Source organism: Ursus maritimus, unplaced genomic scaffold (genome assembly GCF_017311325.1).
Source record: "Ursus maritimus isolate PB19 unplaced genomic scaffold, ASM1731132v1 scaffold_14, whole genome shotgun sequence".
Lineage (NCBI taxonomy): Eukaryota > Metazoa > Chordata > Mammalia > Carnivora > Ursidae > Ursus > Ursus maritimus.
This window is the reverse complement of record NW_024423786.1, coordinates 48,167,977-48,186,065: the sequence shown is the minus strand read 5'-3', so window position 1 is coordinate 48,186,065 and position 18,089 is coordinate 48,167,977. Positions and strand designations below refer to the sequence as shown.

Sequence of the window (18,089 nt, the reverse complement as noted above, 5' to 3'; positions counted from 1 at the left end):
ATGTGGGACATGCTTTAGGGCCACCGCACTGGTTTCTGCCATAAGTCAAGGGCAGGAAGGAAAACAGCTGCTTTAGTTTAAAAGGTTTAAGCAGGGATGCCTGGGTGGCTCAATCAGTTGGGCATCTGCCTTTGGCTCAGGTCATGATCCCAGGGTCCTGGGATCGAGGTCCATGTCAGGCTCCCTGGTCAGTGGGGAGTCTGCTTCTTCCTCTGCCCTCCCCCTGATTGTGCTATAGTCTCTCTCTCTCTCTCAAAAATAAATAAATAAAATCTTTAAAAAATATATATATATGGTTTAAGCAACATAACAAAATCTAGACCTGGTTTGGATCCTGGTTTGACCAAACCGACTGAAAAATGCTATTTCTGAGAAAATCTGATTCCTGACTGGGTCTTAGATGGTTCCAAGGAACCACTGTAAGTTGTGTTGGGTGTAAAAATGTCACTGTGGTAATGGAAGAAAATGCTCATACTTTTAGCAATGCAGACTTAAGTAAGTATATGGCAGTGAGCTGGTAAGTTGTCTGGGATTTGCCTTCAACCATTTTGGCCGGGAAACACAAACCAATGAAATGCAAGGGGACAGAGGAAACAAATAAGGCAAAGTCTTGACAACAGTTGAATCTGGGTGAGGGGTTCATGAAGGGGTTCATTGTACTGTTCTCTTCATTTCCATGTATAGTCAAACACCTTTCACAAGAATTTTATTTCTCGGGGCGCCTGGGTGGTGCAGTCGTTAAGCGTCTGCCTTGGGCTCAGGGCATGATCCCAACGTTCTGGGATCGAGCCCCACATCGGGCTCCTCCACTGGGAGCCTGCTTCTTCCTCTCCCACTCCCCCTGCTTGTGTTCCCTCTCTCGCTGGCTGTCTCTCTCTCTGTCAAATAAATAAATAAAATCGTTAAAAAAAAAAAAGAATTTTGTTTCTCATATGATGTTTCTACGGACAATGTGAACACCTGTCACCCACTGCCCTCCCGGGCAGCATCGGGTTTGCCAGGTCTTGGGGGGTGAGTCGTGAAGGCATCTCTCTCTCCAGATTATTGGTGCTCGTGAAATTTAGGCTTCCCAGGTGGGGGGGCTCGTGATCCAGCGCTTGGCTCCAAGACTGAGAGCCCACTCTGCCCTCTGCTCCCATAGCCACGGCCACTCGCCTCTAAAGCGAAAGAGAGACAGCACTCACCAGTCGTTCAGACATTGGGGTCTTGTCATCATCAGGCAGGTGCTGCTCCAGAGCAAGGACGATGCAGTTTGCTATGATGGTGGCTAAAATCATATATTCAAAGGGAGTATGGAGGAATTAAGGAAAATCTTTCCAGCTTGTTTAGGCTCACAGCAAAACTCAGCGGAAGGTAGAGAGATTCCCCCCACACACACCCCGCCCCCACACATGCACAGCCCCCCCCATTATCAACATTCTCCATCAGAGTGGTGCATTTGTTACAATCAATCAACTTATACTGACACATCATTATCACCCAACGTCCGGAGCTTCCATCATGCTCCATGCTTGGTGTCGAACATTCGGAGGTCTGGGCAAGTGTATAATAACATGCATCCCCCGTGCGAGTGTCCTGTGGAGTAGTGTCACTGCTCTACAGACCCAGCAGGTGACTTTTTAAGGAAAATGTAGACATTGTTCCCCCATCTCACCTCCAACATTCATAGAGCAAATATTAACTCAGCACCTACTGGGTGCCAGGCCCTGTTCTGGGCCCTGGGGACACAGCTTACAGTAAAAGAAACAAAAAATCTCTACCCTCGTGGAGGAGAAGTGAGCGTGTGAGATAGCCACACGTATAGAGCGTTACGAGGTGGTGAGCGCTATGCAGAGAAAAAGCAGGAAAGGAGGCTGGGGTTGCAGTTTAAAGGAGGGTGGTCAGGGGCACCTGGGTGGCTCGTTAGTTAAGCATCCAACTCTTGATTTAGGCTCAGGTCATGATCTCAGGGTTGTGAGATTAAGCCCCACATCAGGCTCTGCGCTTGGCAGGGGGTCTGCTCCAGATTTCTCTCTCCCTCTCTCTCTGCCCCTCCCCCTGCTCACATGCTCTCTCTCTCTCTTAAATAATGAGTAAATCTTAAAAAAAATAATAAAGTACAGTGTTCAGATCTGACACCAAAATCATGAACAAAAAAAGAAAAAACGGGCAAACTGGACATCCTCAAAATTAAACACTTTTGTACATCAAAGAGCATCACCGAGAAAGTGAAAAGACAACCAACAGAATGAAAGAAAATATTTGCAAATCATGTATCTGATAAGTCTGGCATCCAGAATATATCAAGAACATTTGTCACTCCACGACAAAAGGCAATCCAATTAAATAATGGGCAATTGGCCTGAGTAGATAGTTCTCCAGAGAAGATATTCAAGTAGCCAATCAACGTATGCAAAGACGTCCGAGAGCCTCCACTGTCAGAGAACCGAGAACCAAACCCACAACGAGCTACCACCCCACAGCCACTAGAATCCAAACAAAAACTGAAAAACCAAAACCACGCAAAAAACAGTAAGTGTTGGCAAGCATGTGAAAAATTGGAACTTCGGTGCATTGCTGGAGGGAACGTAAAATGGTGCGGCCTCTGTGGAAAACAGTTGGGTGATTCCTCAAGTTCCTCTGTGATTCCTCAAACCCACAGAATTACCATAGGATCCCGCAATCTCTATGGCCTCGGTATACACCCCGGAGAACTGAAAAGCAGGTACCGAAATGCACGTTCGTAGCAGCACCGTTCAAACAGCCGAAAGGTGGAAACACGCCAGACGTCCCTCAGCGGATGAATGGCTGAACCAACTGTGGTCCATCCGGACAACAGAATCTTCCTTGGCCGTAAAGATGAAGTACTGACACACGCCACAGTGTGGAGGATGCCAAGTGAAAGAAGCCCGACACGAAAGGCCACACGCTGCATGATTCGGTGTACGCAACAAGTCCAGAACAGGCAAATCCCCGGAGTCAGAAAGCAGACGGGCAGTTGCCAAGGGCCGGGGGAGGGGGCTGGGGAGTGACTGCTTAATGTTTTGGAACTAGATAGATAATGGACAACAAACACTCTGAATGTACTAAATGCCACTGAATTAGTCACTTAAGAATGATTAATATTGTTATGTGACATTCACCTCAAAAAAAAATAATATGGTGGGCAGGGCAGGCCTCTGAGAAGCTGACCTTTCAAGATCTGATGGAGGGAAGGGGTAGTCTGTGTGGCCGTTTCCAGAGGTGGCATTCCCTCTCCCTCCAGGTGCAAACTCCTTCCCGAATCCTGGGAACGCTCCTCCGGGTGGCCAAGGCCGCCAGGGTGTCCTGCCGGAGGGTTTGCACTTGGAGAGGGTCTGTCCTGTTCACTTGACATTAGGGCCTGATGTGCTGATCAGCTGGTGAACCAGAATGTCCCCTGTCCTGCTGCCAGACCCACAGAGGCACCCCCCAGTCAATCTGGGTGTAGAGAAGTGGGTGTCAGAGGGGAAAAAGCCACAGGGTACTGGTTAGTCTGGAGTAGAGCTCCCCCACCTCGGCACCACTGAAACTTGGGGCCGGGTCATTCTCTGTGGTGGGGGTGATGAGAAACAGCATCTCCTCCTCTCCAGTCACGACAACCAAACCATACGACAACCAGCAGTGACCTCCGGATATTGCTAAGTGTCCCCAGGGAACACCGGAATACACTGTTCTGCGGAAGGATCAAAGCGCATGTTTCGGTGAACGTGGCCATGTTAAACCCCTGAGCTCCTTCCAGCTTTGTCCTTTGGAGCCTAACTTGCCTTGTTCTGTCCTTTGGCCCCAGAGTTAGGTTTGGCCTTTCGGAAGCTCCATAAAACCAAGGGATCTTACAGGCTGGTGGAGCTGGAGCACATACACGCTTTCCAGGTGGGAAAGGAAAGTCTGGAATGGACAACCTGGGAGCAAACCAGGAAAACCAGGCCTTCGTTGTCACGGGCTTCGGCCTTTGCCTCCAGCTGAAAGCAGCTGAGCCGCGCTCCGTGCACACTCTGAAAAGCAAATCTGACACTCAGGGCAATTTGGGGAGCCAACAAAAGCCGGCCCTGCCGACGAGTGCCTCTGATTGGCTTCCTGCCTCCGAGCTGACAGTCATTAGGAGCACAGAGAACAAAGCTGGGCTATGTTGCACAAATACGCCATTCTGCCTCACCCCGCAGCCCAGAAAATAAGAGACAATATTTGTATACAGAGAAGCAACGCCAAGCCCTTCCCTGGCCTCCCCTTGCCGAGGCTTCTGAAGCCATGATTTGAATCTGATGATTTCACTTCCCTTCCCTGCCAACTAGCTCCTTGCTCACTTCTGTATGGAGCTGCCGGCTCACTCCTGGGCGGGGAGGGGGTGTGTGGCCTCCTGTCCCTAAACAGCTGGGATGTGACTTCCTCTCCATCAGACTTGAGCTGAGGTTCCAGGAAGAGTCCCAGGAGACTGGCGGCAAGCAGCACTTTTACGGGTTGCATCATCAGTTTCAATTGCCCAGTGTCTCCTGGATTTCAGGCCCAGAGCTCTCCAGGTAGAGTGATGAAGCCTTAGCATGGGAAGAATGGAAAAGAGGCTGCCCACTCCTACCTTATTGCTGTTTCTTGTCAAAGATGGCAATACTGGCTATCAAATATTAACCCTTCTCCCTCCACGCACACACGGACCCTGCCGAAGTCCACAGACCCGCCTCTCATGGGAATCTGCAACACTGACTTCATACCCTTGCTACTGAACGGCGCATCAGCTGCGTCCTTTAGAAACGCAAAGTCTCAGGCCCCCGTGTGGACCTGCTGAGTCAGAATCTGCATTTTAGCAAGATCTTCAGGGGATCTGTGTGCACAGTGAAGTTTGCCTTAGATCTATTTCAGGGGTAGGAGGAGACCAGGTAATTGGGGCTTTGAGTCATCTCAAGAGAGGTGGGGGCTCCCCTTTCTTCTCCACATTCTGACCCAGAAGGAGACTTCAGGAATCCTGGACCAGTCTTCTGGCCCTATGCAGGCAAGGGGGCTAGTAAGAAACCCGAGATCTTGATGGAATAAGAGCAAATTGGCATGACACAAATATGCAGAAAATTCCAGCTTAACTGATGTGGAAGGAGTCACAGCCTTCCCATGGCTCCCATGTCACTCAGAAGAAAAGCCAGTCTTCCTAGCAGCCAGCAAGACCCTGTATGACCTGCCCTCATCACCTCCCTGCCCTCATACCTCAGTCTCCCCATGTTCTCTCAGTGGCAGCCACACCGGCCTCCCCCAAACACCAGGTACGTCCCACCTCAGGGCCTTTGTACCCGCTGTTCTCTCTCCTGGAATATTTTTTTCCCCACAGACTCACATGGTTCCCTCCATCACTCCCTTTAAGTTTTTACTCAAAGGTCACATTCCCAGTGAGGCCTTTACCCCCTTGCCCTGCTTATTTTTTTCCTTGGACCCTGTCCCCAGTCAAACATCTGCTCTATTTTCCTTCTTCATCTTGTTCACTGTCTCCCCTACTAGACTGTAAGCTCTATGCAAGCAGGGATTTTTGTCTACTTTGTTCACCGCGTTTTTCTCTGCACCTAAGAGAGCATCTGTTTTTACAGTAGATGCTCAATAAACACCTGTATGAGGAAGGAAAGGTGCGTGGGTCCTGGTTTTTGTATCCTGTCCCCCCACTCTGCTGCATGCCAAGTCTCGGTAGGCATGTTAAGAACACAATCAACTTCTTGAAACATGCATTGATGTGGTCAGCACACAGACACAAAGATGGGGTACTGGGTTCTTGGCATGGAAGAAGAACCCATGCCTCACCCCAGGCAGAAGTCAAAGGTAGTCCAGGCAGGGGGAGGTGAGGCTTTCTCAGCCCAACCCTGAGTCGTGCCTGTTCCTCCCAATTTAGAAAGCTTGGGTTCTAACTCACAGCTGCGGTGAGCAATGCCTCTGCTAGCTGAGCTGAGCCTTCCTGCTCCCCGATTGGTTCGGGGAGAAAGCACCTGTGTCAGCGGGATCCAGAATAATCAGGCAGCCGAAGAGGCCAAGGGGAGGGAGTGTGGGGAGAAGAGATGAAAGGAGAGAAGCATCCCTGATGGGAGGAAAAGCTGGCTCCTGAAATGGCTTGTTGAAGTCAGGATAGCAAACAGCCCTGCAGGCACAAAGCTCCCCCCCTCCCAAATTAGATTGATCAGGACCACAGAGGCCCCAGAAAGGGGCTGTGTGTGACACTGGAAATGACCAAGTGATTCTTCCCAAGGAAGAAGGGCTGCATCTGCTAACAGGGACTGCTCTTGGGATCCAGAACATCAAGGAAAATCAGTTTGCAAAGTAGGCATGGCTGATGGTTCCAGCCCCTTAGCAAGACCTTGCAGAATGTCTAAGTAATTCATTCTTCTCTTTATGGTGCCCCCATCCTATCTCATTCCCAACTTCCTGTGGTTGTTGTGAAAATCAAATTGGGTTTGTTAACTCATCAAGACATCTTCTCTGCTATAGGGGCTGCCTGATGTTCTAAGGAAACAGATACTTCAGTGAGTCAACCAAGCAGTTAAACTTGTGGAGAGAAGCCAAACAGACCTTATTTTCATGTTAGTTCCATGCTCATCACAATTACCAGGAAAAGAGCAGGAGGTACCAGAGCCCTAGATGTATGGGTTTAGGACATACTCCTTGCTTCGCTAAACAAACACCAGCATTTAACTCGGCAATATGATAAACTGTTATGGGGCCATTAACAGGCACAACAACCATAATTACAGCTGCATTTATCGAGTGCTTCATTGGGCAGACACCGTGCTAAGCATTTTACACTCGTTTCAGTGAATTCTTTGCAACAGTTCCACAAGGTGGGTTGCAAGCCCCATTTTCCAGATAAGGAGATCAAGGCTCAGAGAGGTTAAGTAAATTACTCATGATCACACAGGAAATACTGGAAGAGCTAGCGCTCACCCCAAGATCCATGCTTGCAAGCTGGTGGTCCCCAAAGACCACTCAGCAGCTTACCCTTATTAGAAGGTGGATAGTTTTGTCTTTATTTAAAAATTTGAGTTGGGGTACACCTGGGGTGTTAACCATATGGATGAGACCAAATGGAGTAGACCTCAACTGAGTCCCAACTGCCACAATTTAATGTAGTAATGAGCAACTACTACATGCTAATCCACGCCCTCATAAGCCCATCCCAAGTGGGTTATGTTAATGACAACTTTAACTTCCAATAATCCAGATGGTATTCAGTTCTCAGACACGGGGTTTGACTCTCCAACGCACGTACCAACCAAAAATCAAGTTTAGGAAAGAACTTTCCACCAGCACATCAGCTAGAGATTCTAGCAGTGACAACATACAACCAAGGGCAACTCTGGGCGCTGCCGGGGAACTTTTCAGCACCATGGCCAGCGGCAAGAGGTGAAGCTTAATTTCACATCCACCCAGACGTGGAAAGACTGGGGCAGGGCAAGCAAACCCAGCATCAAGTATTAACACTCTCTGAGACATTTATAAAGACCTATATTTCACATCTAGAGCAGAGACCAAAAAAAAAAAAAAAAAGATTCATTATGTCACCAGGAAAATCAAATGAAAAGAAAATTAAAAACCAGACACCAAATAGGTGTGATGTGTCATTTGTTTTTTTAATATAACCTAAGACATTTCAACACTTTGGTTCTGAAGAGATAAATCTATCCAGGGCAGCTGGATCATGCTTCTGCTCAGAAAAATGGAAATACCTACAAGAGAAATCGTAGAGCAGAGTAGTTAAAAGGGTTTGGGGGTCAGGCATGGTTCTGACGTTGGTCAAAAGAGTTTCCTTCTCTGAGCCTGTTTCCTCATACATAAAATACAAAAACTTGTGCCCACCTCATAGGGCTGTGGAGAATAGAATGAATGGACACACCCAGTACACTTAGAACAGGACCTGGCATATAGTATGTACTCCATAAATGTGTGTTTAGTTATTATTTACTCTGGTTCCTGCTATGGAACTTAATATTAAGAAAACTTAACATGCTTATAAAAACATGAGATGGGGTTCATCTCCTTGTGATGATGCAATCAATGCTTATATTATTATGTTTATGACAATTACACCTACCAGTAGTATTAACGTTTTCTATTCTTTTTTTACCCATCTAAGTCTTGGTCCCTTCCTTCCCTGGAGGCCATCAACACCTACTCCCTTCATGGCTGACTGAGCCTTCTCTCAAAACTGAAATCATTCCAAAAACAGGATGCAGTGAATGTACACGATTTGTTCTACAAATACCAGGCTCAAAATAAATGTTGCAAAAATCTCCTGCAGGTATTTCATATAAATGCAATTACACAACACGGGATCTCTTGTGTCTGTTATCTTTCATTCAGCAGCATGTTTTGGGGGCCTTCCACGTAGAGGTGTGTACAGGTACTTTGTTCCTTTTTATGGCTGTGTAGTATTCCATTGTGTGGATGTACTCCAGTTCGTTTAACCATTCACCCACGGATGGCTGTTTCAAACTTTTGGCTACCCAGAATCAGTGACTTAATAAAGACAAAATGCAGAGTCACATTTGCCAGGAGGCGAGGGACGGGAGGAAATCAACAGCAACTGCTTCATGGGGACAGGATTTCCTTTTGGGGGGTAGGAAATGTTTTGCAGCTAGATGGAGGTGGTGGTCACAGGACCATGTGAATATACTAAATGCCACTTAACTGTTCACTTTAAGATGGTTAATTATCCTACATGATATAGAGAATCTCTAAAAAATTTCTTCAATTCCTAAAAAAATTGTTGTTGGCTCTGCTTCTTTTCTTTCTCCTTGATTCTCAGAGTTCCCATTATATGTCTTTACTCACTGACTTTCCTCTGAGCCATGAACACAAACATCACCCAGGCAGCTCTTAAGATCCTTCTTTTTAAATAACAACCGCTTTTATTGGGTTTGTTTTTTTTTTAGTTTTAAAATTTATATTGTATCATTTAGAAAGTGAAAAGCCCTTACCCTAGCCCACTGCCCAGGGATAACCACCACTAGCAGTTTGCTGTCTGTTTTTCAGATTTTTCCCTACACATGTTCTTTACACCGGCTGCTGCCTCTTCCTGAGTTACTCCTCCCCCAAACATGGGCAGGGCTCACTCCCTTGCATCCATCAGGTGGTACTAAAACATTATCTTTCCAGTGAGACCTTCCCTGGCTACTAGGTCTAAAGTCTCAGCCCCACCAACACTGCCATTCCTCCTCCCTGCTTGTTTTTTGTTAATTATTTTAGCAACTTATCACACCAAACTATGCATTTTATTTATCTTCTTACGTTGATCTCTTACTGGAATGTCAGCCCCATTAGGGGCTTGTTCTCAGCTGTGTCCCCAGCATCTAGTGGCCAACACATAGCAAGTGCTCAATAAATACTACCGAATGAATGAAAACAAACATAAGAAATCACACTTTCCTTTTACGAAAATGCCTCTCACCGCGCTGGACCCATTTTCCCCTATTGACACATTGGATCTCTCTCTTTTAAAAGACTGTGCAGTATTCTTGTGAATTAATGCATCATCATTTCATATTCCCTTAAATGCTTCCAGTTCGTCTCTATTACAAGCAAAGCTGTGATGAATAGCCTGCTCACACAATCCCATTCCCTGGGATGTTCCCTCTGTCCAGGCAAGTCCTTCTCCCCATGTGTGGTACTGTCACCCTATGTGCAGTGGTCAGTGAAATCCACCATGTCCTTGGCATCTTCTCGGCGCATTTCTTCATTTGGCTTAAACTCAAACCTGGACACTCCCTGAAGGCCATCAACTCCAAGGCCAAGAAGACCACCGGCAGCTTCAAATTAGTCCCCAAGAACAAAAGGAAAATCCAGCCCAAGTTGTTGTCTGCCATGATTGCCCCAAGGAAACCCAGTGGGGCCAAGGAGAAGGCCCCAAGAAACCAAGTGAGACAAAGGACCCTCTGAATCCAGGTATGGTGAGAATACCCAAGAAGCCAGGTGAGGTGAAGAAGACCCTCTCTAAACCAGGTGCAGTCGACAAGAAGGCCCCCAAGAAATTCTCCCCTTCTTTATCAGACAGGCCATTAAGGTCCCCCCCAGTGCCAATGGACTCAGCAGGAAGTTCAAAGTTAAAGGCAGTCCCAGCAGCCAAGATACCGAGGCCCACAGGAAAACAAAAGCTGGGAGTAAGACTGGTGGAGCTGGTTACTTTCTATGACCTTCAATTTCCACTGGAAAGACCACTGTCTTTGCTGGTCCCTTCCTTCTTAATCACTGGCAGACACCCCTACCTCTTCATCAATGATCCCTATGAACTCCAAGGCACGCCAACCATGCATTACTAGAAGCAACACCGGCCATCTCCAAAATACCCTTTCCCAGCATCCTTCTCTTTAGCCACCACTCTCCTCCTCCCAGCTTACTAGCTCTCCTAAAGGAAACATCTCCAAGGAAACATCCCTCCCATGAAACCCTGCCACTCGCTGACCCCACCATTTCTCGGCGCCCTCTCCTGCCTTCGTTTCCTTCCTTGCCAACCTTATACAGGTTGGCTATCTATCACGTCCTTGCCATTTCCTTCCCTTCTGGAAAGAGCCTGGATGAACCCAACCAGTGGCCTTTCAGGTGCTTGCACAGAGGTACATTTCTGAATGAGATCAACGATCTGGGTAAATTCGTGATCTTAAACCTCAAAATGAGCATTTGAGAATTGTAGCATCCTAGATGGGAGAAGATACCAGGGCATACTGGTGCACTGCTAGGAATGAGCCAATTTAGGGAAATTAATATTCTCCCATCATTAGAAACCCCATCCTTGTCTCCAAATTTCCCTCCAGTCACAACCCATTTCTCTGCTCCCCTTCATAAAGAAGGAGTTGATTCCATGTGTTGCTTCCACTTCCTCACTTCGATTTTTTCTTCTGCCTTTTCCTCCAAGCTGTCTTCTAGCCCCATCACTTTACCAAAACTCATCTAGTGAGAATCACCAAAGACCTCCAGGCTGCAAAACCCCAGGACCACCTTTTTAGGCTCAGATTTCTCGGCCACACCTTCCTTTTATGTTTCCTACTACCTTCCTGTCTCTCCTTTTCTACTCAATCTCTAAACGTCGGTCTCTCTGGGGCTCGACCCTAGGTAATCTTCTCTTCTCTACCCATATTCACTTTCTAAAGTCCTCATGCATTGGGATGTGTTTGGCCACTCTCCTGATGCCCTTTCCCCCACATATCCACTCATCGTTCTGTTCGGTGTCCTGGGAGAGGCAAGGCTGGTGCTTGTCTCATCTCCGGCCTTCTGGGAAGGTTTGGTCAATGGGAAACACCAGCAGTAGACTGGAGGGAAGAAGGACGACTTGGGGTATTTCTTCATCCCATATCCTCCCCACTATACCGTCAGGTTCTGGCAATGGCTGTGTCTTGCTGTGCCTTCTGACAGGCACCTCCAACCTTACAGAAGTGTCTGTATTCATTCCCTAGGGCTGCCATGGTGAATTACCACAAACTGGGTGGCCTGAAAGAACAGAAATCTCAACTTCCACAGTTATATAGGCTAGAACCCCAGAATTAAGGTATCAGCAAGCCCAAGCCCCCTCGAAAGGCTCTAGGGTAGGATTCCTCCTCTCCTCTTTCAGCTTCTAGGGGCTCTGGGTGTTCTCCAGCTTGTGGACACATCACTCCATCCTCTGCCTCTGTCTTCACATGACGTTCTCCTGGGTCTCTCCCCTTCTCTTCCCTCCTAGGAATACTGGTCATAGAACTGGCTCCCCATTACATTCTCAGCAACCCTTCCAGTGCCAGGCACCTAGCAGGACCCCAATCAATGTCCGTTGAATGAGCAAATGAATCCACATCTGCTTTATTTCTCTTTACCTCTCAGCAGCAATTCCTTCTGCACCTTCCACCCTCTCTTCCAGCTCTCTCGGCTGTTGCACTGCCAAACCAAGTCAAACAGACTTTCCAGAAAGTCCCAAACCCCCAATGTAGCTCCTTCACATGCTCCCCGGACACATCCCCAAATATTTGGGTCTGCTTGGCCCTTTCCTCTGCTGGCCCTGTCGCCTGTAAAGATTCTCCTTGAAGCTTTATCATTAAAAAACTAAACCAACATCTTCTGTGCCTCCAAAAGAAGCTTTTACTTTTGCAAACTCTATTGATTTAATCCTAGAGGCTGCTGGCAGCGGTCCCAGGAGCTTAATCAATACGACAACACCCAGCACAGCCGGAACATCAGGGAGCCTCAGCCAAGACCTTCTGCTTGGGTCTTCACTGACCCTGACTGAGTCTCTCGCAATGAAGAAGAAAGATTTACAGTAGGGCACGAGACGTTTGCAATTGCTCCAGGATCCTGCTTAGGTGAGCAGAAGAAAAAGTCTTCAAGCTTGAGGCGCTTCAGAACTATTTGTTAATTTGCTACTACGGCTGATTCCCAGGGGGTAGAAGCAAGCAAGAAACCAAAGAGAACAGAGAAACACTGCAGGTTCTAGAACCTGAGTATAAACTACCCAGTGGGAGGGACGGGAGTAGAACAGGCAAAGGGAAGGTGGGGAAAAGGAAGATGAAGACGGTGAGAATTCAAACTTGGATGAGTTAAAACAGGAATTCCTTCACCGCTCGGCAGATACTAAGGGATCAGGGAAGGAGAGAGAGAAGGTCATAGGAAGGAGGTTGAGGGTGAGCGAATCAGTGCTCAGGGCTTTAGAAACCATTCCTCTGCTTGAAGGAAAAGTCAAACAATTCCTTCCCATAACTTTTTTCAAGATTGAAAAACAGGGAGAGGAATTAGAGGCCCCACAGAAAGAAAGCAAAGGGGAATATTTATTGGCTAGTTTATATGCACATTGGGGCATCGGGGTGGCTCAGGCGGTTAAGCAACCAACTCTTGCTTTGGCTTAGGTCATGATCTCAGGATCATAGGATTGAGCCCCGTGTCAGGCTCCACACTGGGCATGAAACCTGCTTAAGATTCTCTCTCTCCCTCTCCCTCTGTCCCTTCCTGCTTCCTCTCTAAAAAAAAAAAAAATTAAAATTAAAAAAATAAATCCTTGCGAGTATACATAACCCTTATGAGAACACTGTGCTTAGACATTAGTCCCAGCGCACAGAGGATGAGGTATTCTAGCCCCGGTATTCTACATCCTGCTGTAGTGACAAACATCTCCCAAATCTCAGTGGCTGAAAGCACCCTGAACTATTTTCTTGCTCATGCTATGTGCCCACTGCATGTGGGATGGGGACTCTGTTCTATGCTTCCCTCTCTCCAGTGCCTAGTCTGAAGGAGGCTCCATTTCTGTGCATGCGTGATGGCGGAGGCAGGCAAAAGGAAACACGGTAAAACATACACGGCTCTTCAACCTTCTGCCCGGAAGTGACATGGGTCACTTGTCCTCACATCCCGTTGGCCAAAGCAAGTCATGTGGCCACACCTAACTTCAAGGAGGTGGGAGAAAGAACACTCTACTGTGTGCCCACAGAAGAACCAGAATTATTAGCTGAGCCAGGTGAAGGAGTTCTGCTCAGGAAGACGAAATGACTTGCCCAAAGTCAAGCATCGTCAAAGGTGGCAGATGAGGGATCAGAGGTCAGGACCACACGGTCCCATGCTCTTTAGATGCTTCGGCCTTGCACATGACAGAAGCTGAGAATAAAACTTAGATAACACTGAGGAGGAAGATCGGTGGAGGCGGGGGGAGAAGGAGCAAGGAAAAATAATACACCAGCTGAGGGAGAGCTAAAAGGAGCCAGAAAGTGAACACCACAGCATAAGCAGAGAGGTCTCATCTTTAGAAACCACGACACATCACCAACATCAGGAAAGGGGTGGGGGAGCCTCACACTACTTTCAGAGAGGTTGACAGTAACAGAGAATGGGGAGGAGATTTATATGAAGCCACACAGGGAAGTGGGAGAACAACCATGAAGGGAACCTGAATGCTTCTTGTTCTGTCCCTGAAAGCCGCCATCTTGGCTCAGGTCGAAGGTCCGGCAAATGCTGGTTGGTGTTACAACAGCCCCAGGAAGCCAAGACCAGGGCTTGCCAGGACTCCCATCAGCTGCACTGTCCCTCCCTGGACATATTCCTGCACGGTTCTGGGAAACCTGGACCAGAGCTGGATGGTGTTCCAGAACGGATGGTGCCGGCTTGGCCCTTCCGACTACTCCTTGCCCACCCCAACCCTGGGGTTGAACTGGAAATAGGACAGATTCTGACTCTACCACACACCCAGCAAGTACTTGGGAATTCCAAATAGATGGTAAGTCCGTTTAGCTTTAGAGCAAGGCTTCTGGAAAGCACTTGCCGTCACTGCCAATGCGTCACGGCCATTTCAGTTATGAGCACCTATTATGTGTCACCCCAGTGCTGTTTGCACATTAATTCACTGAGCCTTCACCACCTATCCATCCAGAAATCCTACTGGTCAACCTTCAGATTATATTCAGAACTGGTGGCTGCCAGGAACTGGAGGGAGGGGGAGTGGGGAGTGACTACTACCGGGTAGAGCGGTTATTTCTGGGGGATGAAATGTGAGTCTAGAGGTGATGGGGGCACAGCAACGTGAAAGTACTGAAGGCCACTGAACTGTACGCTCCACAATGACAATTTTTATGCTATACATATTTTACCACATTTTTAAAATTTTTGCCAGCATCCAAACACTCTTCATTATGTCCACAGCCAACACTCTGGTCTTACCCTACCTGCCTGGACCAGTAGTCACTTCCTCCCCAATCCTTCTGGAGTGGTCAGAGGACCCTACGAACATCGGAGTCAGGTCGCACTCCTCCTCTGCTGGGAACCCTCCACAGCCCCCACCTCACTCACAGCAAAGGCCAAAGTCATCCCCACAGTCCCCAAGGCCCTGCCCAACTGCCCTGTCATCTCCCTGCCCTCCCAACCTCCCCTTTGCTCCTTCCTTTCAGCCACACCAGCTTCCTCGAAGTTCCTCCACCATGACCAGCATGACCCTACCTCAGGGCCTTTGCATCGGAAGAGGAGCCCTCTTCCCCCAGACATCCCCAGGGCTTCCTCCTCCCCTCTTTCGAGTCTTAGTTCAAACGCCGCCTTCTCAGGGAGGCCTTATCCAACACAGCAACCGGCCTCCCCATCCCCTTCCCTTGCTGTTTCTCCCCGTTGCCCGTATAATCTTCTACCGTACTCCGCAATTAACTCGTTATTTTGCTTCTTGTTCATCTTAAGTCTCTCCCGATGAGCATGCAGGCCCAGGAGGTAAAGGACTTCCATCTGCCTCCTGTGTCTAGACCAGTGCCTTGCTCATGCATACACTCGATTGGTATTCACGAGCCGAGCGTACAGCCCTGTGAGGGAGACACTACGATTATTCTCTGTTGTGTATTCTTTATTGTTCATCTGTGCTGTGTGCATCGGATGAACTAAGCACCTACTACACGCCAGGCAGCATTCGAAGTGCTAAGGATATGACAGAGGACATTGCAGGCAGAGCTCCGAGCTCACGGAGGTGACATCATCCCTGGCTCAACCTTTCCCTGCCCCAACTGTCACCCGCCTTCACGTGTGGCCCTGATGACAGCCGCCCTGCCACAAGGGTCGAGATGCCCTGAGACGTGGACTGGGCATGTGATCTAAGCCACCTCCCCATAGCGCTAGCCAGCTTTCATGACAATTTGTCATCATGTGACATCACGTGACATCGTTTGACAATGACTTGTCAGCCCCACTGTCTTCACAACGGACAGGGAGCTCCGTGGGTTCAGAGACCTCAGGACGGTTTTCTTTCCATCCCGTGCTTGCAGATTTATGGATGAATGAGGAGCCCAGAGCTCTTTTGTCCAAGAGGCAGCCCCTGAACTTCTTCCCCAGACAAATCCTCATCTCTCTGTCCTTGGAAACCTGAGAACTAAGCCCCTGCCTTGAGCTGTTCTACAGATTTTGTGGGGTTTTGTTCTGGGTTTGTTTTGCCTTCCATGCTTCACTCTGGAAGCAGACAGTTGTGGCCAGAACGTCACCGGCATCCCTGCACCATATACGCACCATTGTACATTGTGACAAGTGCTATGAGGAATGATGAAAGCACCGGGGGCGGGGGGGGACGAGGTCAGGAAAGGCTCACTGAAGATGCCCCATTTCATGCAAAACCTAAAGGATTTATAAGGATTTGCAAGTGAAGAGTTGGGGGAAGGTCCAAGAATTTCACAGCTGCCTTATTAGCAATGGCCAAAATGAGAATAAATCCAAACGTCCACCAACAGGAAACTGAATAAGCCAACTGTGGGATTTCCACACCACTGAATGCAATCAGCAGTAAAAATAACCGACACATACAACACCCTCATTTGACACATTCATTGACCATCTACTACGTGCAGGTATTGCTCTAGAGAAGAGGGAAGAGCCACGAGGTTACCTGAGGAAGGAGGATGCAGGCAGAGGGAAAAGCCAGTGTGGAGACCCGGAGATAAAACTGTGCCTGGTGTGTCTGAGTCAGAGAAAGGCCAGGGTGGCAGGGGCTGGGTGAGTGAGGGGGGACTGTGGGGAGAGGAGCCCAGAGATCCTTGTGGGTTTCCCCGAGGCAGAGAAAATCAGCAATGGGCAAGGAGAGTGGTGACTTCCAGAGCTCAGGAATAAGGGAGGGATGGCGCACCTGGGTGGCTCAGTCAGCTAAGTGTCCAGCTCTTGTTTTTGGCTCAGGTCATGATCTCAGGGTTGTGAGATTAAGCCCTGTGTTGGGCTCCGAGCTGGGCGTGGAGCCTGCTTCAGATTCTCTCTCCCTCTCCGTCTGCCCCTCCCCCACTCGCTCTCACCCTCTCTCTCTAAAATAATAATAAACAAATTTTGAAAAAGATTTTATTTATTTGAGAGAGAGAGAGAGAGAGAATGAGGGAAGGCATGAGCAGGGGGAGGGGCAGAGGGAGAGGGAGAAGCGTGCTCCCCTCCGAGCAGGGAGCCCGATGCAGAACTCGATTCCAGGACCCTGGGATCATGACCTGAGCTGAAGGCAGACGCTTAACCAACTGAACCACACAGGAGCCCAATAATAGACGAATTTAAAAATAACTAAATAAAGGAATAAGGGAGGGAGAGAAGAGGGAGAGAGGCCTGAGCTTAGAGTCTCTGCTACCGTCACTCCCCATGTCTTATCAGACAAACAAACCTAGTATTAGGACAGCCCACATGTCCCCATGGCCTGACATGCTTTGCTGAAAGATAGGAGCAAAGGAGGGAAAGAAAAGCTGGCTTTGTAAGAAAAGAAGGTTATAAACAGAGCAATATGGAAAAATGGCTGATACATACTAACATATACTAGATGAGACCTTGGCAGACTATGGCCTGTGGCATGTTTTTTAAATAAAACTTTATTGGAAAACAGCCACACCTGTTCATTTACTTATCGTCCATAGATGCCTTCGCTACAACAGCAGAACTGAGCGGCCCTGATCGAGCCCTGCGGCCCACAAAGCTTCAGATCTTTAATGTCTAGCCCTATGCAGAGAAAGGTTGCTGGCCCCTGTACTATAGCAAAAACACAGAACTACATATTAACACATTAAGTCCTTATAGCATATATTAACATACAACTACATAACATAAAATCATAAACCCACTAATATAACAACTATATTGAGTGCTTCTTCTATGTGGGGCAGTGGACTAAGTGTTTTTGCCCACGTTATTGTATTCAATCTGTTCAATATCTCACTGAATTAGGTCATTATCATTATTGTTCTTATTGATTAAGAACAGACCCTGGAGCCAAACAGCCTGGTTCAAATCCCACATCGGTTGCTCCTAGAGTGTGAGACCCCAGAAGAGTTACTAAACTGCTCTCTGTCCTGGTTTTCTCCTTTGTCACCTGGGATGATGACAGTGCCACCTACCCCTCCAGGCACCGAGAGGACGAACTTATTTGATGCAACTGAGGCTCTTGCATATTGTCCAGAACTTTCGAACAGAGGCACAGGGAGGTGAAGTCACTTGCCTGTGTGGTCAAGCCCAAGTGGTCAGGCTGGGATTTGAACCCGTGCCGCCATCCCTGCTGGAAGCAGGGATGTGGCAGAAGTGGGAAGGTGATGAAAACCAGGAACCATGCGCTCATGAAAGCAGAGCCAGCACATGGCCCTAAGGGACGTGGGTCTGTCCACCGCACTCCTCACTGCAGAGTGGGGTGGTTGGAAGGTTGGGACCTGGCT

General features: G+C 48.2%; 1 protein-coding gene across 3 annotated transcripts in view; it reads right to left on the bottom strand.

Moving 5' to 3' along the window:
* The window catches only part of CACNA1A (calcium voltage-gated channel subunit alpha1 A), a 214,655-nt gene that overhangs the window by 175,917 nt on the left and 20,649 nt on the right, over positions 1–18,089 (bottom strand). For all 3 annotated transcript variants that reach the window (XM_040629220.1, XM_040629218.1, XM_040629219.1), the window contains exon 2: positions 1,185–1,290. In XM_040629220.1, coding sequence (XP_040485154.1) covers positions 1,185–1,290 — 106 coding nt within the window. The remainder of the gene's footprint in view (positions 1–1,184; positions 1,291–18,089) is intronic.